Source organism: Grampus griseus, assembly GCF_964374135.1.
Source record: "Grampus griseus genome assembly, chromosome: X".
Lineage (NCBI taxonomy): Eukaryota > Metazoa > Chordata > Mammalia > Artiodactyla > Delphinidae > Grampus > Grampus griseus.
Window position 1 is genome coordinate 43941982 of NC_138999.1, and position 26425 is coordinate 43968406.

The 26425-nt window shown below is 38.4% G+C and overlaps 2 protein-coding genes across 3 annotated transcripts in view; one reads left to right on the forward strand and one right to left on the reverse strand.

Moving 5' to 3' along the window:
• SHROOM4 (shroom family member 4) overlaps positions 1-26425 on the reverse strand; it is a gene marked incomplete at its 5' end in the record, with an annotated part of 214041 nt that overhangs the window by 136470 nt on the left and 51146 nt on the right. The window lies entirely within an intron of this gene.
• On the forward strand, positions 2371-3715 carry LOC309839166 (spermine synthase-like). Its single transcript, XM_082680788.1, is given in 2 exon segments — positions 2371-3247; positions 3249-3715. Coding segments are annotated over 2 exon segments (1104 nt in total). The 5' UTR covers positions 2371-2441; the 3' UTR covers positions 3547-3715.

A 26425-nucleotide genomic window follows, 5' to 3' on the forward strand; every position in this document is an offset into this window, starting at 1 on the left:
AAAATGTTACCCTCCCCTCTCATACCTGCCCATTTAGATTTCTAAGGGACATGAATGGGAAGGCAGCTGATGGCTGCTCCCAAGCGGGCAGGATACTTGCAAAACACCCTTTAGATATGAGGGTGGCCAAAGGCAGGTGAACCTCAAGAAGAGAACTAGGTAAAGCAGGTCCTAGAGAACACCACCCACTAGTTTGCATGGAGGGAAATGCCTCCATAGAGTCCCAACTGAGAATGAAGGAATAATTTTTCTACCTCTTTTATAACGTGTAACATTGCCCAAGTACCTACCATGTACTAGGTACTGTTCTTGGCACTTATAAACATCAACTACTTTGTACTGTTGGGATTCACATTCTGATTTTACAGGTGAGGAAACTGAAGCTCAGAGAGAAATTAAGTCATTTACCTGTCATCACACAGTCTGGCTGACTGCATATTCTGGGTTCTTTCCATTGCACCACTCTGCCTTCCTCAGGTATATTCAGTGAGCTCTGGCAACAAGAAAAAAGCTGAAAACCACTCCCAGTGAGCACTTGGTCTTAAATGATGAGTGAGACATCGTCTAATGGAGAAAAAGAGGAAAACGGTATTCATTCCTGGCTGAAGGAATAGCAGATGCAAAGGGGCCGATGAAGGAAAGAAAAACGCACATTCGGGAAAATGGTAAATAGTTTTGTGGGGTTACTTGAGAGTGAGTACAGGTGATGAAACACGAGGCTAGAGCAGTTGAGGCCAGTTTATAAAGGGTCTCATCTATCATGTTAAGGAATGTGGTTTTCTCTCTGAGGAGATAAAAAATACTAGAAGAGAGGGAGTAGAGATCACACCTCTGTTTTAGAAAGAGCACTGAGGCAGCCATGTGGGCAGACAGTTTGGAAGAGGCACTGACTGGCTGCAGGGAGACCAAGTTGGGAACGTGTGGTAACAGTCAAGGCGAGAGTCAGGGTCGTGAAACAAATGGAGGCCCAGCTCATAAAATGCTGCCTCCAGAACAGTCATTGCAAGTCAGCCTCAGTCTAACTTCAAAGCTTGGATTCCAGGCTTTGCAGTATCTACCCCCACAGCCCTTAAACACTGCGTGTGTTGCTTTGGCCTCAAAATTAGTAACAAGTCTTGTTTTGTCCCTTGGGGACTTGCCATTTGTCTCCATCTTCTAAGCTGGTGGCTTTGTAGCTCCCCTGAGCCTAGCCTAGCCCAGCAGTCTGGTGAGGGAGGAGAGAAGTCAGGTAGGCTCCAAGCAGAAAGGGCCCTGATGAACACATGTTTCACGTTCCCCACATTGCATGGCAATTCAAAACCAAACCCTATGGGATTGTTTTCTTAAAGATTTGGGATGGGTTTGGGGCTTCTTCTCTTTTTTTCTTTTTCTTCTTTTTTTATTATGTGTGTTTCTGGACTGCAAATATTTCCTCTGTCCTTGAGTTAAGTAATAGCAGAGGGTGAGAGAAAATGAAAATTTGCAGCAATGCAGAAAAGATGTTTCTGGAAAAGTCCAGAGGAGGGAAGGAAATCCAGTGTGGGGGCTCATAGCAATGTTCAGAGAAGGCCAGAGAATGTGGCTGTGGAGGGGTGGCAGTGGGGTTTCAGCTAGGGCAAGTGTATAGAAGTCAGGCAAAAGCCTACCTAAGGGACATGGCCCCTGACATGCAGGCTAGTTGCAGCCCTTGGCTCCTCTGCAATCAGCACTCAGATTGATTTTGCTCTGGTCATCAGCAGCTGTATAGCACCAGCACAGCCTGCAAGGTGTGGGCTCTTCCTGTTAACTATGGAAATTAAAGCACTAAAATGAACCAAAAGCACTTTACAGGTAAAGGCAGCCAACAATGCACTCCTCAGAAGCCCATGCTCCCCAAGAACTGGAGGATCTTACAAAAACCTCCCAGGCTTCCCTCTATATATAACTGTACAATTCTGAAATGGAGCCTAGATGAGAAGCCAGGTCATGTGTATATCTCTCCCAGTCTGAGAACAGTAGATTCCTACTCATGGACAACTTTATTCTTGAAATTCCAATTGTATAAAAAAGACTAGTGGAAAATACATAACTAACAAGGACCTACTGTATAGCACTGAGAACTATACTCAGTATTTTTTAATAACCTATAAGGGAAAAGAATCTGAAAAAGTATATACACATACATAGAATTTATACACACACACACACACACACACACACACATATATATCTGAATCACTTTGCTGTACACCTGAAACTAACACAACATTGTAAATCAACTATACTGCAATATAAAAAAAGACTAGTGGAACAGGTTTTATTTTATTTTCCATCTCACTCCCTTTCTATCATTTCCCTTAAGATATAATGAGAGAGCCTCCCTGGCGCAGCGCACTCCCCACCGGCCGCAGCCTGACACGCCGCGCGGCCCCCCAGTCTCCCTGGCCGCCTCCCCCAGGCATGGCCCAGGGCCTCGCCTCACTATGGCAGCAGCACAGCACAGCACCCTTGACTTCATGCTCGGCACCAAAGCTGATGGTGAGACCATTCTGAAAGGCCTCCAGTCCATCTTCCAGGAGCAGGGGATGATGGAGTCGATGCACACCTGGCAGGACCATGGCTATTTAGCGACCTACGTAAACAAAAACGGCAGCTTTGCCAATTTGAGAATTTACCCGCATGGATTGGTGTTGCTGGACCTTCAGAGTTACGACGGTGATGCGCAAGGCAAAGAAGTTGACAGTCTTTTGAACAAAAAAAAAAAAGTAGAAGAAAGAATGAAAGAATTGAGTCAGGACAGTACTGAGCGGGTGAAGCGATTACCACCCATAGTTCGAGGAGGGGCCATTGACAGATACTGGCCCACTGCAGATGGCCGCCTGGTTGAGTACGACATAGATGAAGGGGTGTATGATGAAGACTCACCTTGCCAGAACATTAAAATTTTACACTCAAAACAATTTGGAAATATTCTCATCCTCAGTGGGGATGCTAATTTGGCGGAAAGTGATCTGGCGTATACCCGGGCCATCATGGGCAGCGGCAAAGAAGATTACACTGGCAAAGATGTACTGATTCTAGGAGGCGGAGATGGGGGCATATTATGTGAAATAGTCAAACTGAAACCAAAGATGGTCACTATGGTAGAGATTGACCAAATGGTGACTGACGGATGTAAGAAATACATGCGAAAAACATGTGGTGATGTCCTAGACAATCTTAAAGGAGACTGCTATCAGGTTCTAATAGAAGATTGTATTCCAGTACTGAAGAGGTACGTCAAAGAAGGGAGAGTTTGATTATGTGATTAATGATTTGACAGCTGTTCCAATCTCCACATCTCCGGAAGAAGATTCCACATGGGAGTTTCTCAGACTGATTCTTGACCTCTCAATGAAAGTATTGAAACAGGATGGGAAATATTTTACACAGGGGAACTGTGTCAATTTGACTGAAGCCCTGTCACTCTATGAAGAACAGCTGGGGCACCTGTATTGTCCTGTGGAATTCTCGAAGGAGATCATCTGTGTCCCTTCATACTTGGAATTGTGTGTATTTTACACTGTTTGGAAGAAAGCTAAACCTTGAAAATCAATTTCCCCTAATCATGTGTGCTGCAAATAGCCTTCCTGACCTTCATATGCTGTACATGACATCGAAAGGAGTCAGGCAATTAATTGTGAATTCCTTCAAGTTTCCTTTTTTTAATTATATTTTAATTTAAAAATCAAATGGAAAATGTATATTTTGATGAAATAGGGTGTTATTTTTTTGAAGGATGATTAGACAGCACAGTGAAGGCTGCTAAATGCACTGAACCTCTAGAATGTGATTTTTGTTTTTGTTTTTCTGTGTGGGCTTCTTTTGTTTCTGTTTTGGTAGACTTCGAATTTGATTGTTTGGAGGAATGAACATCATTGTTTTCTTCTGGAGGGAAGCTCTTGACGGGAGTTTCTTTTCCCCCCAAATTGACATAGGTATTAAAATTTGGTGCTTATAAGGAAAGACTTTAAAAAATGAATAGCAATGCTTCGATTAAAATTACAAATGAGAAAAAAAAAAAGATATAGTGAGAAAGTACAGCTGAAGTCTTCCGACAATGTGCAGCATTTAGGGGAACAATTATTTATAATTTTTAATGAATAGCTTTGTTGAGATACAATTTGTATACCATAAAATTATCATACCATAAAATCCACCCATTTTAAGTATATTTCAAAGGTTTTTAGCACATTTATAGAGTTATGCAGCCATCACCACATCTAATTTTAGAACATGTTCATACCCCCAAGAAAGAAACTGAGCTCATATTCAGTCAGTCCATGTTCCTACCCACAGTCCTAGGCAACCACTAATCACTTTGTGTCTCTATAGATAACCCTTTCTTATAAATGGAATGATAAAATGTATGGTCTTTTGTGCCTGGTTTCTTTCACTTAGCATGTTTTTGTGGTTCCATCCATATTGTGGCATGTATCAGTGCTTCAATTATCTCTATTGCCAAATAGTATGCCATTATATGATGTATAACAGTTCGTTTATCTAGTCACCATTAATGGACATTTGGGCATTTCTGCATTTTGACTATGAGGAATGATGCTGCTAAGAATATTCATGTACAAGTTTTTGTGTAGACATATGTTTCCATTTCTTTTGGGTAGATATCTAAGAGTAGAATTGCTGGATCATATGGTAATTGACCATAGATGTATGATTTTATTGCTGGACACTCAATTCTATTCCATTTATCTATATATGTCTTTCCTTATGCCAGTACCACATTGTCTTGATTACTGTAGCTTTGTACTAAGTTTGAATTTAAGAGGTGTGAGTCCTCCAACTTTGTTCTTCTTTTTCAAGATTATTTTGCCTAGACAGGGTACGTGCAATTCAATATTATTTTAGAATTAACATTAAATGGATATGAATGCATGAATGAATATTCAGCTTGTCCATTTCTGGAATATCTTCAAATCAATCAATATGAAAAACCACATTAAGAAATTGAAGAGTAAAAATCATATGATCATCTCAGTAAATGCAGAAAATTCTTTTGACAAAATCCAAATCCATTTATGATAAAAAAAACTCTCAAGAAAGTAGCTATAGAAGAAACATACCTCAACATAATAAAGGTCATATATGACAAGCCGACAGCTAACATCATACTCGATGGTGAAAAGGTGAAAGCACTTCCTCTAAGATCAGGAACAAGATAAGGATGCCCACCCTTGCTGCTTTTATTCAATATAGTATTGGAAGTTATAGCCATAGCAATCAGACAAGAAAAAGTAATAAAAAGGATCCAAATTGGAAAGGAAGAAGTAAAATCATCACTGTTTGCAGATGACATAATACTATATATAGAAAATTGTAAAGATACCACCAAAAAACGACTAGAACTCATTAATGAATTGGGTAAAGTTGCAGGATACAAAATTAATACCCAGGACTCTGCTGCTTTTCTATACACCAACATAAACTAGCAGAAATAGAAATTAAGAAAACAATCCCATTCATAATTGCATCCAGAAGAATAAAATATCTAGGAGTAAATCCAACTAAGGAGGTAAAAACCTATATTCAGAAAATGACAAGGCACTGAGGAAAGAGATTTAAGATGACACAAATACATGGAAAGATATACCATGCTCGTGGATTGGAAGAATTAGTATTGTTCAAATGACCATACTACCCAAGGCAATCTACAGACTCAATGCATTCCCTATCAAAATACCAATGGCATTTCTCACAGACCTAGAACAAGTAATTCTAAACTTTGTACATAAACACAAAAGACCCCTAATAGCCAAAACAATCTTAAGAAAGAACCAAACAGGTTTCAAACTATATTACAGAGCTACAGTAATCAAAACAGTATGGTACTGGCACAAAAACAAAGAGATAGATCACTGGAACTGAATAGAGCTCAAAAATGAACCCACACTTAAATGGTCAATTAAGTTATGACAAAGGAGGCAAGAACATACAATGGGAAAAAGTCTCTTTGATAAATGATGTTGTGAAAACTGGACAGCTATAAGCAAAAGAATGAAAATGGGGCACTTTTTTACAAAAATAAACTGAAAATGGATTAAAGACTTAAATTTAAGACCTGAAACCACAAAAGTTGTAGAAGAAATCATACACTTATGCTCTTTGTTATCAGTCTCAGAAATATTTTTTTTTTGGATCTGTCTCTTCAGGCAAAGGCAACAAAGCAAAAATAAACAAATGGACCTATATCAAACTAAAAAGCTTTTGCACAGTGAAGGAAACCACCAACAAAACAAATAGGCAGTGTACTGAATGGGAGCAGATATTTATAAATGAAATATCCCATAAGGGGTTAATATTCAAAATATATAAAGAACTCACACAACCCAATAAAAAAAAAGGTGATTAAAAAATGAGCAGGGGATCTGAATAGACATTTTTCCAAGGATGACATATGGCCAACAGGCACATGAAAGATGCTTAACATAACCAATCAAATCAACATGCAAATCAAAACCACAATGAGGTATTACCTCACACCTGTCAAAATGGCTATTATCAAAAAGGAGAGAAAAAAGAAGTGCTGGAGGAGATGTGGAGAAAAGGGAACCCTTGTGCACTGTTGGTATGAATGTAAAATTGTTTGGCCACTATGAAAAACAGTATGGAGGTTCCTCAAAATATTAAAAATAAAACTATCATATGATCCAGCCGTTCCACTTGTGGGTATTTATTCAAAGAAATTGGAGACACTAATTCGAAAAGATATGTGCACCCCACCCCATGTTCACTGCAGCATTATTTACAATAGCCAAGATATTGTAAGTGTCCATTGATAGATTAATGGATAAAGAAGATGCTTTTGCGAATATTTTCTCCCAGTCTGGTGGCCTTGTCTTCTCATTCTCTTGACAATGTCTTTTGCATAGCAGAAGTTTTTAATTTTGAATGAAACCCAGCTTATAAATTATTTTTTTGATGGATCATGCCTTTGGTGTTTTATCTAAACATTCATCACCTTACCCAAAGTCATTTAGGTTTTCTTCTATATTATCTTCTAGGAGTTTTATACTTTTACATTCCACATTAAGTCTATGATCCATTTTGAGTTAATTTTTGTGAAGGGTATAAAGTCTTTGTCTTGATTTTCTTTTTTTTTGCATGTGGATGTGCAGTTGTTCCAACACCATTTGTTGAAAGGACTATCTTTGCTCCATTGTATTGCCTTTGCTCCTTTGTCAAGAAACAGTGAGCTACAATATCAATAAAACCCAAAAAACCCAATCCAAAAATGGGCAGAAGACCTAAATAGACATTTCTCCAAAGAAGATATACAGATTGCCAACAAACACATAAAAGAATACTCAACATCATTAATCATTAGAGAAATGTAAATCAAAACTACAATGAGATATCATCTCACACCGGTCAGAATGGCCATCATCAAAACATCTAGAAACAATAAATACTGGAGAGAGTTTGGAGAGCAGGGAACCCTCTTGCACTGTTGGTGGGAATGTAAATTGATACAGCCACTACGGAGAACACTATGGAGGTTCCTTAAAAAACTAAAAATAGAACTACCATACGACCCAGAAATCCCACTACTGGGCATATACCCTGAGAAAACCATAATTCAAAAAGAGTCATGTACCAAAATGTTCATTGCAGCTCTATTTACAATAGGCAGGACATGGAAGCAACCTAAGTGTCCATCAACGGATGAATGGATAAAGAAGATATGGCACATTTGTAGTGAGGTGGAGGGACCCAGAGTCTGTCATACAGAGTGAAGTAAGTCAGAAAGAGAAAAACAAATACCGTATGCTAACACATATATATGGAACCTAAAAAAAAAAAAAAGAACCTAGCGGCAAGACCGGAATAAAGACACAGACCTACTAGAGAATGGACTTGAGGATACGGGGAGGGGGAAGGGTAAGCTGGGACAAAGTGAGAGAGTGGCATGGACATATATACACTACCAAATGTAAAATAGATAGCTAGTGGGAAGCAGCCGCATAGCACAGGGAGATCAGTTCGGTGCTTTGTGACCACCTAGAGGGGTGGGATAGGGAGGGTGGGAGGGAGGCTCAAGAGGGAGGAGATATGGGGGTATATGTGTATGTATAGTTGATTCACTTTGTTATAAAGCAGAAACTAACAAACCATTGTAAAGCAATTGTACTCCAATAAAGATGTTTTTGTAAAAAAAAAAAAAAAGAATCAGTGAGCTATATTTATGTGGGCCTATTTCTGGGCTCTCCATTCTGCTCCATTGATCTATTTTTCTATTCTTTTGCAAATACCACACTTTCTTGATTACTGTAGCTTTATAGTAAATCTTAATGTCGGGCTTCCCTTGTGGCGCAGTGGGTGGGAATCTGCCTGCCAACGCAGGTGACACGGGTTCGATTCCTGGCCCGGGAAGATTCCCACATGCCGCGGAGCAACTAAGCCCGTGTGCCATGACTACTGAGCCTGCGCTCTAGAGCCCGTGCTCTGCAACAAGAGAAGCCACGACAATGAGAAGCCCGTGCACCACTCACTGCAACTAGAGAAAGCCCGCGCACAGAACAAAGACCCAACACAGCCAAAAATAAAACGAACAAATAAATAAATAAATTTATTTTTTTAAAAATCTTAATGTCAAGTAGTGTCAGTCCTCCAACTTTGTTCTACTTCAATACTGTGTTGGTTATTCTGGGTCTACTGCCTCTCCAAACAAACTTTAGAATTAGTTTGTTGATATCCACTAAATAATTTGGAGGGATTTTGATTGGAATTGCATTGAATCTATATATCAATTTGAGAAGAAATGACTCGACAATATTGAGTCTTTCTATCCATGAACATGGACTATCTATCCATTTATTTAGTTCTTTTTTAATATCATCAGACTTTTTGTAGTTTTCCTCATATAGTTCTTGTACATATTTTGTTTGATTTATACCTAAGTATTTCATTTTGGGGGCTGCTAATGTAAATGGTGCTATGTTTTTAATTTCAAGTTTCACTTGTTCATTGCTGATATATAGGAAAGTGATTTACTTTTCTATATTAACCTTGTATCCTGCAACCTTGCTGTAACTGCTTATTCATTCCAAGTTTTTTGTGTCCATTCTTTCAGATTTTTGATATATACCGTCATGTCACCTACAAGCAGTTTTCTTTATTCCATCCCAAACTGTATACCTTTCATTATTTTACTGCATTATATAGTACTTCCAGTACAATGTTGAAAAGGAGTGGTGAAAGGGAACATCTTTTCCTTGTTTCTGATCTTAATGAGAAAGCTTATCATCATTAAGTATGATGTTAGTGCTATTGCTTTTAAAATAAACTTTTATTTTAGAATAGTTTTAGATATACAAATTACAAAGATAGTACAGAGATTTCCCATACACCCCACACACAATGTCCCCTATTATTAATGTATGACATTAATATGGTACATTTGTAATAACCAGTTAACCAATATTGGTACATTATTAGTAACTAAAGTCCATACTATTCAACATTTCATTAGTTTTTACCTAATGTCCTTTTTCTGTTCCAGGATGCCATCCAGGATACAACATTACATTTAGTTGGTACATCTCTTTAGGCTCTTCTTTCCTCTGACAGTTTTTCATACTCTCCTTGTTTCTGACAACCTTGACATTTTTGAGGAGTACTGGTTAGGTATTTTATAAAATGTTCCTCCATCGGTATTTGTCTGATGTTTTTCTCACGATTAGACTGGGGCTATGGGTTTTTGAGGGGAAGATCACAAAAGTGCAATGCCCTTTTCATCACATCATATCAAGGGACATACTATCAACATGACTTAATACTGTTGATGTTAACCTTTATCACCTGGCTGAGGTAGTGTTTGTCAGCTTTCTTCACTATATATTACTCTTTTCTCCTTTTCCATACTGTACTCTTTCAAGGAAGTCACTATACACAGGCCTGACTTAAAGAGTGTAGAGTTATATTCCATGTACCTGAGAGAAGAGTATCAACATAAATTATTTGGGATTCTTCTGCATGAAAGAGTTGTCTATTCTCCCCATTTATATATTTATTCAATCATTTATTTATACCCATATAGACTCATGGATATTTATTTTATACCTTGAGATATAGTCCATTACTAATTTATTGGGGTTTTTTCTGCTCAAGTTGTTTCAGCTTTGGCCATTAGGACCTCTTTCAGTTGACTTCAGTGTCCCTTTCACATACCCCCTTCACTGTGTGTGTGTGTGTGTGTGTGTGTGTGTGTGTGTGTGTGGTTCTTGTTTTGTTTTGAGCACTTCCTTACTTTCTGGCACTACAAGATTCTTCAGGCTCATCTTGTATATTTTTTAGCCCAGTCCTAGAATCAGCCATTCTTCCAAAGATCCCTGGTTCCTTTTATTGGAGAATGGTACTAAAATCTAAAATCTTGGTGCTAAGTGTGCTCACTGCTGTTTCAGTATGCTATTGTCTTTTAAATAAACTAAGGAAATATGGAGAAGAAATATGTAATTATACTGTCTTTTATAGTTACTTCATAATTACTTTATAAGCACTTTTTTTTTCTGTATGGATTCAAATTACTGTCCATTATTGTTTTTTTTTTTCAGCCTGAAGGGTTTCTTTTACTTTTTCTCGTAAGGCAGGTCTGCTAGCAACAAATTCTCCTCATATTTAGTTTTCTGGGAACATCTTTATTTAATCTACAAATTTAAAGTTAGTTTTCCCAGATATAGCATTATTGGTTGATTTTTTTCATGCTGAAAATGTCATCCCCCCATCCCATGATAGCCATTGTTTCTGATGAGAAGTCAATTGTCAAACTTACTGGGGTTCCTTTCTGTGATGGGTCTTTTTTCACTTGCTACTTGCAAGATTTTCCTCTTTGGCTTTGAATTTCAACATCTTGACTATGATATCTCTAGGTGTGGATCTGTTTAGTTTATCCTACTTGGAGTTCATGAGCTTCTTGGATGTTTAGATAAATGTCTTTCATCATATTTGGAAACTTTTAAGCCATCCTTTCTATGAATAATTTTTCTGCCCCTTCTCTCCTCTCCTCTGGCACTCCCATTACACATTTGTTGTTGTGCTTGTATTCTACATGTGTCTGTTCAAGTTTTTGATTCTTTTTATTTTCTTCAGAATGTATACTTTCTATTGATCTGTTTTCCAGTTCACTAATTCTCTTCTGCCATGTAAAATATATTGTTGATCCTCTTTTATGATTTTTTCATTTAGGTTATTGTACTTTTACTATCCAGAATTTCCATGTGGTTCTTTTCTTAAATGCGTTCTATCTTTTCATTGATATTTTTTATTTGATTAGTCATCACCATTATATATCCTTTAGATCATAAAACATGTTTTCCCTTACTTCTTTGAATATATTTATAATAGCAACTTTGAAGTACTTATCTGACAAATATAACATCTGGGCTCCATCAAAAGTAATTTCTATTACCTGACTTATTTCCTTTCCATGGTTACACTTTCCTGGGTTATTTTGGGGGGGGGTGGGAAGGCTCATAATTTTTATTGCAAACTAGATATTTTAAATAATAGAGTTAAAATTAGAGCTACCATATGACCCTGCAATCCCACTGCTAGGCATATATCTGGAGAAAACCATGGTCTGAAAGGATACATGCACCCCAATGTTCGTTGCAGCACTGTTTACAATACCCAAGACATGGAAGCAACCTAAATGTCCATCAACAGAGGAATGGATAAAGAAGATGTGGTATATATATACAATGGAATATTACTCAGCCATTAAAAAATGAAATAATGCCATTTGAAGCAACATGGATGGACCTAGAGACTGTCATACTGAGTGAAGTAAGTCAGACAGAGAAAAAGAAATATCGTATGATATCCCTTATATGTGGAATCTAAAAAGAAATGATACAAATGAACTTACAAAACAGAAACAGACTCACAGGCTTAGAGAACGAACTTATGGTTACCAGGGGGGCAGGATGGGGGAAAGGGATAATCAGGGAGTTTTGGAATGACAGGTACACACCACTATATTTAAAATGGATAACCAACAAGGGCCTAGTGTATAGCACAGGGAACTGTGCTCAATGTTATGTGGCAGCCTGGATGGGAGGGAAGTTTGGGGGAGAATGGATACATGTATATGTATGGCTGAGTCCCTTTGTTGTGCACCTGAAACTATCACAACATTGTTAATTGGCTATACTCCGATATAAAATAAAAAGTTAAAAAATAAATAAATAATACATTGTAGTAACCTTGGATTCCGCTTACCTCCCCTTCTTGGGTCTTATTTCTGTTTCTATTTTGTTTTGTTTTTCTCTATTTGTTTAATCACTTGCCTGGACTAATTCTCGCTGAAGTCTATTTTCTCTGCAGTGTGCAACCTCTGACATCATGCTCATTTTCCCCTTTGTTTTATTTTTAAACCTGGCTTTCTGGGAGTCACCTCTGGTTCAGCATAGTTAGTTTTAGCCTGTGATCAAGTGGTCAAAGGTTTTTCTTAGGCACCCAGATCCAGTAAAGCTTGTACCCTTTGCCAAAGTATTTTGTATGGCTTGTGGAATGCCTTCATAGTTCAGGGAGGTTTTGATTCTACCCTGCATTCAAACAGAATCCAGCAGTTCACAAATAACATTTCTGGTTGCCCCTGCATGGGTTGCTCTTACGTACAGCATGTGTACAGCCCAAACTAGGGATAAGTTTGATCTTAGCAGGGCCCATTTTGATGGTTTCTTTCCCTAGGTCTCTCTGCAAAATGTCTGGCTGGTCTGCTCTATTCTGTCTGCTACTAATATATAATTGCTTTTCTAATTTTCACTACTATGATCTCTATGGTTTTCAACAACACCTTTAGGCATGAGTTCCTTCATGCTCTGTTCTAAAGAAAGTCAGCCTCCATAGGCTGTGCAACTATGCTGGAGCTAGGTGAGAAAAGTGTGATATGGCAGCCTGTCTTTTTCTGGAGTGACACCTCTGCCCTATGAGCCCTTGAAGTCCTTGTCTGACAAGTACAACATCTGGGTTCTTGCCCTGGACCTGGGAGGGAGAAAATAGGAGTTGGCAGTCTTCTCCAACTGCCTCTCATAGTTTGCTGTACCTGCCTAGGAAACAGACTTCATCTTAAGGGTGGGAGCTGGGCCGGGGATGAGAGCCCTCCATCTTCTTGGCCATTTTCGCCCAGAATAAATCTTCCACAACATAAAACTGGAGGGTAGAATTAGAGTCACTAGCAGCCTGCCCATCCTGGAGTGAAACTATACCCTATAACCAGGAGTTAGTGAAGAAGACAGCCCCTGTACTTTTTGTTTGTTTGTTTGCCTTTTGGCTGTGCCCACCTAGAATAAAGTTTCCGCAATATAAAGCTAGGAGGAGAAGTAGGAGCAAGTCCTGGATCAAATGTCACGTATGACAATTGTTCTTACCAAGATTCCATAAATGTTCTTAAATAAATGCTTCTCAATTTGTTGCATGCCCTTAAACCAATTTCCTGACACTTTAAACAGTTGTTTCTGATAAAAATTTTACCAGTTTAATGGTTATTTCACTAGTGAGGGTGTCTGCTAAGCTTCTCACACAACCATTCCAGAAGTTGGTCTGTCACAATTATTTATCTTAATTCAAGAACATACTTAGCGAGCACTTACTACATGCCAGGTGTTATAGGCACTGGGTTTAAGTAAGAGCTTTATTAAGGTACAGTTGAAATACACTAAATTGCACATGTTTAAAGTTTATTATTTGATGAGCTTTGACATATGTATGTACCATCACCATAATCAAGACGGTGAATATATGTCAAAGCTCATTAACACCAAAAGTTTCTTTCTGCCCTTTGAACTGCCACCCACCCTTCCCTGGCCCCCTCCACAGGGATCATCTTTCTGTCACTATAGATTAATTTTTGGGCCTATTTTTAATTTATAAAGCTGGTTGGTGGCTAAGTTTATCCTTTACTAAGTAACCCACCTCAGCCAGATTGCTCTTTTCTTGTGAGCAGAATATTTTAGGGATTTTCTTTTTGTCTCTAGGGCAAGATTCCTCAACAGGAAACAAAGATTCCAGTAACCTCCCTCCTCCCTAAAGGGAGCTTTGGTGACTGGCTCACCAGATTCATGAATATACGTTTATAGAACCCCAAAATGGCAGCAGCATTTGACTCCTGCTTGGGTTGATAAATCCAAGTACTTGCATTTAAAGAATTGTGGGCAAGAGAACAAGCAATACATTACTCCCCAGGGTTCTTCTCACTGTTTTTGCCCACATGCCGCCAAGGGCTATTAAACAACCCAGTGTATTCCCATTGCCCTTCAGGTGAATGATTATAAACTTCTAGCAAAATCTGAAGGACTCAGGGTGGCTTAGTTTCTACGTGAACCCAGGAATTGAATCCCCAAATCATGTACATGATATTACTCTTTTCACTCTCCAATAGGGAAATGATACTGCAGCTCCAAGGGGCTTAACTGCTATTAACTGGAATCGATCCTAAGAGCAATGATTTATTGCTTGCCTACCATATGCCAAGCACTGTGCTAAGTGGTACAGAATTGTTAACCTCATTTATAATACTCACAATAAATACTTGGTATAATTGTTCCCCATTTTATACAAGATAGAGCTGAGGTAAGGTGAGGTCAAAGGACCTGTCCTAGATCATACAGCTAGTGAATGGCTGAGGTGGGATTCAAACTCAGATCTGACACCAAGACTACCCTCTGTTCACTCTACTATAATGTCTGATTGCCAGGCTTAGGGATTTCCCTCCACACCCCAAAATCCTCTCATAGAAGGTAATTCTAACGATGTGACCTTTCACTAGTGTGGCACTAAGAACCACTTGGGTCCCTGTATTTTTATTGCTCTTATGCAAACCTACATCATCCTGTCAGAGGAATTAAAATACCAATTCATATAAATGTTCCTTCTCAGAAAGAACACAGGAATCATATTATCCAGAAGACCTGTGAATGAAATTCATATTCAGGCTGTGATTTTACTGTTTACATGACAATGAACAACAGAAATTGGATGACATTCCAAACATCAATGATTAGCACCTTGGGATCTTATAATACTTAAAAAAAAAGTCTCACCAATAGCTATCCATGCAATATAGAACTCTAATTCAGTTGTGCTGTGTCAGAAATTGGCAAAGATATCTACTGCAATATTTTTACAAGAACTACTTTCTCAAAATTGAGTCCAGTCTACCAGTTTATGTTACATCTCATATAAGACTGCCATTCTTTTTTTTTTTTTTTTTTTTTTAGTGCTTTTCTTTTTTTTTTTTTTAACATCTTTATTGGGGTATAATTGCTTTACAATGGTGTGTTAGTTTCTGCTTTATAACAAAGTGAATCAGTTATACATATACATATGTTCCCATATCTCTTCCCTCTTGCGTCTCCCTCCCTCCCACCCTCCCTATCCCACCCCTCCAGGCTGTCACAAAGCACCAAGCCAATATTCCTGTGCCATGCGGCTGCCATTCTTTAAAGGGCTGAAAAGAGAGTGAATGGAACAGAGCTACTTGGCTCAAACCAGAAATGCAAGTTCAAAGCAGTTACTGACTCTCCTCAGTAGAGGGCAGTGGTAGGCAGGACCAACTGGCAGGAAGAGAGGGACATTAACTTCTATTGTGTACCCACTAAGTGCTCAGGCACAGTGCTTAATGTTTTATAGATAGTATCTCGTGAATCCTGACAATGACCCTATGAAGGAAGGATAATTAGCACTCAAAGAGTCCCAAAGAGGTTAAATAAATTGAAAACAGATCTGGTGTCCTCCAATTCAACTATACCATACTGTTTCAGGAGAGGTACTATTTCAAAGTCCCATAACTGGGTACTTATACTGATTAACTAAAAGAGCAGACTCACCTAGAACATGGCAGGTCTCACATATGATGGGAACTTAAAGATCTGGACTGGCTGGAATAATGGGAATCATTTAACAAGAATATCATGTAACAAGTTCCAAACTTTGGAGCCAGTGACAAGGTGGAAATTATCTATAGAAGTGGTTCAGAGGAACCTGATACATGGGAAACAGTTGAGGGACCTGGAGAAGATTAGACCAGGGTGCCTGGCACTAGGAAGGTGCTCAAAAATATTGAAAAAACTGAATTTAAAAAATATGAGGAATCCAACACTGTCATTAGCTACCCAAAAGGCAGTTAGTTATTAAGAAGGTAGAGATCATTTTGTATGGACCAGTTGGAGGCAGATTTTAGTCCCTTAAAAGGAATAATCTTCTAAAAGACAGAGAAACCTCTAGAAGGGGGAGCAACTCAAAACTGGTACGAATTGCTTTGTGAGATTAGGTTATAAAGATGACCTTCAGGAAGCCTTTTAACTCCAGGGTGCTCAGATTTTTGAGCTGGTCAAGATTCCTAGAATGGCTTCTTTACCCTTGTCAAGTGAAGGTCTTAATGTTTTCTAAGAAGTAACTAATTGGTTCACAACACTTAGAAGCCAAAGCATTCAGACCCAGAACAACTCTACTAAGATGTACTTGTCCACAGACCTCCTAAGAAATTAATTATAGGAGAAATTCTGAGACTGCCTCACAAGAGGGAGCCAGTGGTGTTCCATTGGAATCTGGGAATTGGACCAATTCACTTGAAGGCTACAAATGTACCTTTTGCTCAAAGAAACAAACAAAAAAGCTCAAAAAGTTTAATCATTCCATTAAACAAGAGGTCCCTGAAATACACATACACAGGGTATGATACTAAATAAAGCCTACTGATAATGGAATTCAGAAATATGCAACCCCAGCCACATCTGGATAAATAATTCAGTTACTTAATCAGCATTTACCTGGTTCAGCATGCTGTATGCCAGTCTCTGTTCTGGCTAATGGAGATAACAGAGATAATAAGATACAATTCCCACCTTTGAAAAGATCACAATGTAACAGAGAGATCTCCTCATAGATGATTTACTTCCCAGTATGAACAATGCTAGAATAGTTCTGTAAAAAGGAGATGGGGATATTCTAGAAAGGGTACAACATGTGCAAAGACAAAGCAGTGGGAAAGATCTTGGTGTACTTGAAGAATATAGTTTGTCAGGTATGGATTGTTTAGGGCATAGGATGTGTGAGGAAGTGGTGAATCAACTTCTTGATATTCTTGCTATGGGGAGATTCTCTCTAAAACTAGACTTTTGGGATTAACATATACACGCTACTATATATAAAATAGATAATCAACAAGGATCTACTGTATAGCACAGGGAACTCTACTCAATATTCTGTAATAAACTATATGGGAAAAGAATCTGAAAAAGAATGAGTATATGTATAAGTGAACCACTTTGCTGTACACCTGAAACTAAAACAACATTGTAAATCAACTATACTCCAGTATAAAATAAAAATTAATTTAAAAAAATAAAACTAGAGTTTCAGCAAGCTTACCAATTGCTGATACCCTGAACTGGCTTCCACTGCTGACCCCAGACTGGGCTGTGACCTTGCCACTAGAAATCTGGTTGTTAGAAGACCTCCATCATCTATCTCTTGAGGATTGTCAAAGCCACAATGAACTGGTCTTGGACAACAGAGACACTTCTTGGGGACTTGGAGCTGGTCATAAGCCACCAACAAAAGTGGGAAGCCACCTCATTATTTTGGCCTCCTCCAGGCAACACTTCCAGGAAGGGAAGGATTATTATGGAGGTCTTTGCTAGAATCTAGGCAATGAGACTCTAATACTGAGAGACCAGAAAGGAGTGCCATATGTGCCAGCCCACCTGGCCAACATCAGCTACTAAAGGCCCATGCTTTTCCAGAGGAAAGTGTCCAAAGGGCTTCAGTCAGGAATCCTTACTGCTGTTATTACAGGCCCTTCCTAAAGGGATGAACTTCTGAATTTGTCAGTAGCTTTCTTTTTAAAATGGTTCCAAGAGGTCCTATTTCTATAGCTATATCTCTTCTGAAGCAGTCAAGTCTCTGAATTATTTCTAACTGCATTTACCTCAGTTGATTTTAAGGACTATAAGGAAAGAAACCTTATAATGTTCATCATCATCCTTCATCACCCTCAAGCAAATGATCAGGTTGGAAAATGGTAGAGAGTAGTAGTACAGTGCTGGGCATTTAATAAAAGCTCTCCAACCACAGCTTGGTTAAGATTGTTCTGAAATGGGTTACTAGAAGAGGTTGGTCATTAAGACTTGTCAAGCCATTAAAAGACATCATTTAATATACACTCCATATGTCTTTCTTGCTCAATAAAAAGCAGATGAAATTTTAAGACTTGTCTTCGTTATCTTCACCCAAGGTTTCATAAAGACATACATATAGAAGAATGTATTTTTAGAAGCACTGTTAATTGAACCCATCTTTATTCATTTATAATAAGACAATTGGTTTTGTTAGACTTATGAGGCAATGAGAGAATTCTATCATTCTAATTGAAATCATGGAGTCTGTGCTAAACATAGTTCAGAATATAGATGGACCCATGTGGTACCACTGCTTTGATTAACTGTGAAATTGTTGCTTCTAGGGTGATGTGACAGTGGGACAAAACAATATTGGAACTTTTATCTTCAAGAAATATCAGGCATTGAATCCTTAGTTATGTCTCCTAGGGGAACAATAAAGAACTAGTATTTCCTCACCCACTGGTATAACTCAGACCTAGCCTTGCCAAAAGGGTGTTTCTCTATCACTATGGCAAAATAATGTTAGCTAAGGAGCTAATGATATTCTGCATACCAAGCAGAGCTGGGGTTCACTGTTAAATTTTGGTCCAGGTTTTGCTTTTGAGATGGTTTGGGGGAGGGTGATCATAGTCATTTTCTTTAGTAACATTGGACTGTATTGTTGACAGCTCTTTGTCCAATTTTCCTACTACCCAACATGAAACTAACCAACACCATCAGGGGAATACAAAGTTTGCTCTGACCTTAGAACTGTTCCTGATCATGTCAAATACATGCTGTCTCTACTTTACATTATTAGTGTTTAATTATTGTTAACATAGAACTTTCGTTCCTCTGATTGTTTCTTGAGAATAGATGTCATGTCTCCTTAGCTAAACAGTAAGACTTAAGACAGCAGCATAGGGCGGTGGGAAGAATGGGCTTTGGAATAAGGCATATCCAAGTTTGAAATCCCCCTCACTAGCTCTAAGTCACAAAAGTCCTATAGATATTATTAGTCCCCTCATCGATAAAGTAGGTAAGATGCCATCTCCCCCACAGGATGGCCTTAAGCATATGTAAAGTGCCTGGCACATTTCTGTAAGTGAAAGTTACCTCCCCCTTTCGTCTCTACGATTCCTACATCTGGGAAGATAACATAGGATGTTCTAATCAGGTGTTCGATAAATCTTGACTAAACAGAGGATAAACATTTTATTCCATGCTTTTTGTTCCCAATATTTACAAGGATTCCTTTTCCTGATCTCCCTCTAGCTTTAACCCAGGTTTAGTCACTCCTGGCTGCACATGGTTCTTCAATAGCAGATTAAGCCCTCCGGGAAATGTGGTCTGTAAGCACCTCCTATTCTGATAGAGCAGACAGGGTAAGTCTCACCCACACCTTAATCCTAAGGAATGTGCCTTTTTTCTTCTCTTTTGATGCACTGGCTTAGAGCCACATCTTCTCCCTGGGGAAAGCAGACAACAGACAATCTATGATTGTGTCTGTTTCAGAGCAGGAAGATGGCCACCTGTCTTGCTTTTCAGATGATTAACCCCATTATCCAGATTGCCTTTACAAGCAGTATGAGGGAACCCCTGATGTGGCTTAAGGCCTGCTGGGAAGGGCTCCCTGAAAAGTACTACTCTCTCATCCCTTCTTTCCTTTCTACCCCGAAAGGTTAAAAAAAGAAACCTGCCTTCTCTAAGGGCTCTCTTTTAAAACACATTGCTAAGTCAACAATCAAGGAAGATTGCCTAAAACTTAAGATAACTCTGAAAGCCCTTTATGTGAGAAAACAGATCTAAAATATTGTCTTCCAAAGGAGAAAAACCGATTCCAGTTTTGAATCCTCCTTTGTGCCAGACAGCCCCTGCAATGACAGGGAGAGTCTGTCGCTAGAAATTGTCAGGTGAGCTCAGGGCCTAAATTCAGGCTACACTAATTTGTGTCACCTTCTGAGAGGACACAAACTAGGAAGATTTCTTTTACTTGATTATTCCTAGATATACTTTTGGGGCTGTAAATTCACCTATCCATCCCTTACACAGCTGAGTTATGACAGCACAGACACAGTCCCACAGACAGCAACACACATGACTGCACACGCTCACACATACTATTACATATCCTCCAGAGCACAGAGGTGAGACAGGGAGCCCCTGAGAGATGAACTGTCCAGGGAAAAGAGATTGAGTATGGGGAAGGGTAGAGGATAGAAAAGAGAGAGAATTCCCAGGCTAGTTCTTTGTTGGTACTTCTCCTGGATCACCTGAAGGACTTGAATACCAGGGGCCCCTCTTCTTTGATGACTCTGATGTTCCCACCTTAAATCACTTCCTGCCTCAGTTCATGGCCACTCTCCAGAGGTCTATGACCTCCCTGACTTGGAGAATATTTGCAGAATCAAAATGATGTCATGCTTTAAGAGAGGTGCTCTCCCAAAAGCAGTGGAGGAGACTCTGAAGGAGCTTAAAGGACTGTTAATGTTACATGGGGTTCTAACCTCACGATGTGCAGCCCATGTGGGTCATAATTGAAAGAACGGCTTTCTGCTGAACAAATTATTATCAGGCTCATTCCCACTAATGTGCCTTTCTTCATCACCTCACAGAAAGGTATCTAATATATTCCAGTGTTCCTGAGAACAAGGCCTAGCACTGAGCTGTTCTGTCCACTACCTACCCACTAGCCACATGTGAGTACTGAGCACTTAAATGTGACTAGTCTAAACTGAGATGTGTTTGTAAGTTTATTATACACACCAGACTTCAAAGACTTAATATGAAAACAAGAATGTAAAATGTCTCATTAATAACATTTTATATTGATCACATGTTGAAATGTAAACATTTTGGATATATTAGGTTAAATATAGATTAAAATTTCTTCCAATTTTTAATTGAAGTATAGTTGATTTACAATATTTCAGGTGTACAGCAAAGTGATTCAGTAAAAAAGTATATATTCTTTTTCAGATTTTCCATTATAGGTTATTACAAGATATTGACTATAGTTCCCTGTGCTATACAGTAGGTCCTTGTCATTTATCTATGTTATATATAGTAGTGTGTATCTGTTAATCCCAAACTCCTAATTTATCCCTCCTCCCCTTTACCCTTTGGTAACCCTAAATTTGTTTTCTATGTCTGTGAGTCTGTTTCTGTTTTGTTAAATAAGTTCCTTTGCATCATTTTTTTTAGATTCTACATATAAGTGATATCATATGATATTTGTCTTTCTCTGTCTTACTTCACTTAGTGTGATAATCTCTAGGTCTATACATTATTAAAATTTATGTTGCCTCTTTTTTTTTTTTTGGCCACACTGTGCAGCTTGTGGGATCTCAGTTCCCCGACCAGGGATAGAACCCGGGCCCTGGCAGTGAAAGCACCGAGTACTAACCACTGGACCACCAGGGAATTCCCTCGCCTATTTCTTTTTACTTTTTTAATGTGACTACTTGACACTTACAATGGCATATACATAGCTCTCATTATATTTATATTGGACAGCACCAGCCTAGAACCAGGCCTGCTACATAGTTGACATCCTATAAATATTTGTTGAAGGAACAAAAGAACAACAACAACAAAAGGGACAAGAACTTTAACGGAAGTATCAAGGAATGGTTGGTTCAGCCCTGGGTTTAATCCAATCCCTTTCCACCTCCTTCTGAGTCTCCAAGCCCAAGAGGGGCAAATTGTATTGCTGGGACTCCTTATGTGACCCTTTAAAGCCCCTTTAACTAGCATTAAATAGATTTAGGATTTTTGAAAGAACATTCTTGAAAGGAAAGGCTGTATTCATATGGCTCTGACTCATGATTCCCTTTCCCTTCAGAAGATTCCCCTTCCCTTCAGAAAGTCTAAGTGTCTGGCATACAACAGAGCTTAGGACTTAATAAATATTCCCTGAATCAATGAATGATTAGTAACACAGAAAAAGAGGCAATGTACTGTATTAGAGCAAGTATAGGATTAATAGTTGGGGGAAACTGGGGTTGGTTACTGGCTCTTCTTCATACTAGGAGTACAGCCTTGTGGTGCAATCTATTTAAACTCCCCAGGCCTCCATTTCCTCATCCATAAAATGGACCTAATTGTCTCTTTCATAAGGCCATTATGAGGATTTAACATGTTAATGCATGAAAAACACTTATCTCTCTACCTAACATACTGTAAACACTCAATAACTGGTAGCTATTCTACCCAAAGACAATGAAGAGGACATCCTAAAGCAATGTTACACATCTCATCACCAAGTAACATCATTTGTTTTTACATAATTGCTAATGAGATCCTTAGCTGGCAAAAAGTGAGGAGCCTCAGTGTTGGTCTCTTAGAGGTCTCTGAAAAAAAAACTTGCTTTCAAGTAGTAGCCAGGTCTGGAAAAGAGCTACAGGCCTGGAGGCAAATCATCCATTCATCCATTCATCCATCCAACATATTGAGCGTCAAGCACTATTCTAGACAACAGGGATCTAGCAATATACAAAACAGATAAAGATTCCTGTTGTTATGGAGTTTTATTTCTAATAAAAAAAATAGGGGACTTCCCTGGTGGTCCAGTGGTTAAGAATCTGCCTTCTAATGCAGGGGATGCGGGTTCAATCCCTGGTCGGGGAACTAAGATCCCCCATGCCACAACTAATCCTGCACACCGCAACTACTAAGCCCACGTGCCTCAACTACTGAGCCCACATGCCGCAACTAAGACTCGACGCAGACAAAAAAAAAAAAAAAAAAAAAAGGTATAGAATTTGTTTTCAGAAAATTGCTTCAATCATTTATGTTCCCTAACTTGATTTGAAAACCACTACCTTCAGGGACAGTAATGACCTCAAATGGACAATTCTAGGCCTCGCCTGAGGCCCAAAAGGATTGTGTGCTGCTTCAGCACCTCTATCACTCCTCTGGAATAGTCAGGAACTCCTGGCTATTCAATTCAGTCCCTCCTTAGCTCAAATTAATCAAAGGGTTTAGAAGTCCCCTGCCCCACACCAAGGTCTTCACCACCTTCCCTTCCTGCTGCCCACAGAGAGATTACCCTAACATCCTCTAGCAAGTGAAATGCACTTCAAGTGATGTGCTTATGTCCAATCCCCAGAAGGTGAACAATATCTGGGGCACTACCACTGGAAAAGTACATTGTCTCATTCTCTCTGCTGCTAGCTTTGCCGTAGGAGGTACCATGGTACAATGAAAGTAGCATGGGATTTGGCATCAAAATGATCGGGATTCAAATCCTAGCTCTGCAGTATACTGTGGGGCTTTGGGCAGACCACTTTAACTCTTTGAGCCTCCATCTACTCACCTGTGAAATGGGTATCTCCCTCACAGGTTTATGAGGAGTACTTAAAGGGCACAGTGCCTAGCACAGAATTGGTATTCCAGAACCATTCATTCTCTTCTCCCCAAAGTTCTTCCAACTAAGTTGGGTAGTATTTCAGAGACAGTGTGCAAGCTATTTTTGGTGGGATTAGGACTAAGCAATTACCTCCCAGAAGGCTCAGACTGGATAGCTTCCCACCTCTGCATTCAGTAATATCATGTTAATAACTTGAAACTGACTATGGTGGGAGTATACCCACTATGGAAGTCACAAATTCAACAAATCAGGTTTTATTTATTTAATTTCCCTGGAGGTCCTGTTTACCAGCACACCACTGGCTTAACACCCAAACAGAGGGACAGCTCAGGGACTACGAGAAGGCAATTACACACTTGCCATTTTGAAATAGAGAATTTTCTATAGGTTGAACAAAAATTGCCATGAAATATAGCTCTTTAGAACTTCTACACAGAATATTTTATATGCCACATTAAAAATTCTTATTGTTCCCCAAATATAAAGATCAGCAACATAGGCCACCACAAGTATCATCACAGAGTCAAGTACACACAGCAGGTGCTTATGTCAAATGCATACACCCAGGAGAAATTATGTGCCCCCTTTGGTCAAAGAAATAGAACCAGCAGTTTGAGAAAAACACTCATGATTTGGAAATGAAATAAAACCTCAGGAGAAAAGGACTTTAGGAGAGAGATGAGAGCACAAACCATAATGCTGGGAGAGAAAGAAGTTCTGGAAGGGTAAATAGGCTCAAGGCAAGTGAAAAGGTGGGACACAGAATCGAAAGGAAGAGGTCCATGGTAGGGTACAGAAGGGGTACATGGAGGAAATTGACAAATGGAACAAGATTCTGAAAAGGTAATAGGAATAGAAATTTGGGAGTTATACTTTATCAGGGAATAGATTTTATAATTTGTTTTAGTGATCTTATTCTTTATAAAAATCATCACAATTATTATTTTCTCAAACTACTGCATTTAAGTTTTGTTGATATATAATTTACATATGACAAAGTTCACCCATTTAAAATGTACAATTTAATGAATTTCAGCATATTTATAGAGTTTTGCAACTATCACCCAATCTAATTTTAGAATGTCCATCATCCTAAAAACCCTTGTGCCATTTACAGTCAGTCCCCATTCCCATACCCAGCCCCAGGCAATCACCAATTACTTTGTCTCTATAGATTTGCTTTAAAAAAAAAAAAAAAAAGAAACACTTCATATAAATGGAATCATACAATTTGACCTTATGTGTCTGACTTCTTTCACTAAGCATAATGTGTTGGAGGTTCATTCATATAGTGGCATGTAACAGTGCTTCATTTCTTTTCATTGCTGAACAATATTCCATTGTATGGATATACCACACTTTATCCATTCATCATTTGATGGACATTTGGGGTGCTTCTGCTTTGGGACAAGTGTGAATAATGATATTATGAACATTCACATACAAGTTTTGATGTGAACATGCTTTCATTTCTCTTAGGTAAATAGGTATCTAGGAGTAAAATTGTTGATTCATATGGAAATTCCACGTGTAACATTTTGTGGAGCTGCTAAACCATTTTCCAAAGAACTGCATCATTTTACATTCCCAACAGCAATGTATGAGAGTTCCAATTTCTCCACATCCTCACCAACAGTTGTTATTGTCTTTTAAAATAATTATTATGGCCATTCTAAGAGTGAGAAATATTATCTCACTGTGGTTTTGATTTTCATTTCCCTAATGTCTAAGGATGCTGCATTATCTATTCATGTGCTAGTGGCCATTTGTATATATTCTTTGGAAAAAATATTTATTCAAATTCTTATCCTGATTTTTAATGGGTTATTTGTCTTTTTAGTCAGTATTAAAGTTGTAAGAGGTCTTCACATATTCTGAATTCAAATACTTTAGAAGATATATCATTTAGAGGTATATTCTCCCAGACTTTGGGGTGACATTTCAGTTTCATGATGGTATCTTTTAAAAAGTGAAAAGTTTTAATTTTGATTAAGTCCAGTTTATCATTTTTTCTTTTATCACTTGTGCTTTTTTGTCATGTCTAAAAATCTGTGGAACCCAAGATTATGAAGATTTACTCCTATGTTTTCTTCAAAGAGTTTTATAGTTTAAGGTGTTATACTTAGGCCTATTATACATTTTGAGTTAATTCTTTGTGTATGGTGTGAGGTTGAGGACCAAATTCATTATTTTGCATGCAGATAGCCTATTGGCTAAATACCAATTTTAGTCAATCCTATTAGCTAAATCCTATATGCTAAACATCATTTCTTCCCTTTGAAATTTCTTGGCAATTTTGTCATGAATCAATTGATCAAAAATGTAAGGGCTTATTTCTGGGATCTCAACCGATCTCCATTAATCTATATGTCTGTCCTTATGCCAGTACCACACTGACTTGACTACTGCGGCTTTGTAGTCAGTTTTGAAATGAGCAATTGTAGGTCCTCCAAGTTTTATCTTTTTCAAAATTGCTTTTGGCTATTCTGGGTCCCTTGTATTTTTATGTGAATTTTAAGATCTATCTGCTTGCCATTTTCTGAAAGAAAAAAAAAGGCACCTGGGATTTTGATAGGGATTGTGTTGAATCAGTAGACCCATTTGGTGAGTACTGACATCTTAACAATATCATCTTCTAATTCACGAACATGGGATGTCTATTTATTTAGGTCTTATTTCATTGCTTTCACTAATGTTTTATAGTTTTCAGTGTACAAGTCTTGCACTTTTTGTCAAATATATTCCTAATTATTTTACTTTTGGTGCTATTACAAATGGAAATTTTTTTAAAATTTCATTTTCAGATTGTTCATGGCTACTGTACAGAAATACAAGTGCCTTTTAATGTTGATATTGTACTTTGCAAACATGATGAATTTCTTTATTAGTTATAGTAGTTTTTTTAGTGGATTCCTTAGGGTTTTCTATGTATAAGGTCATG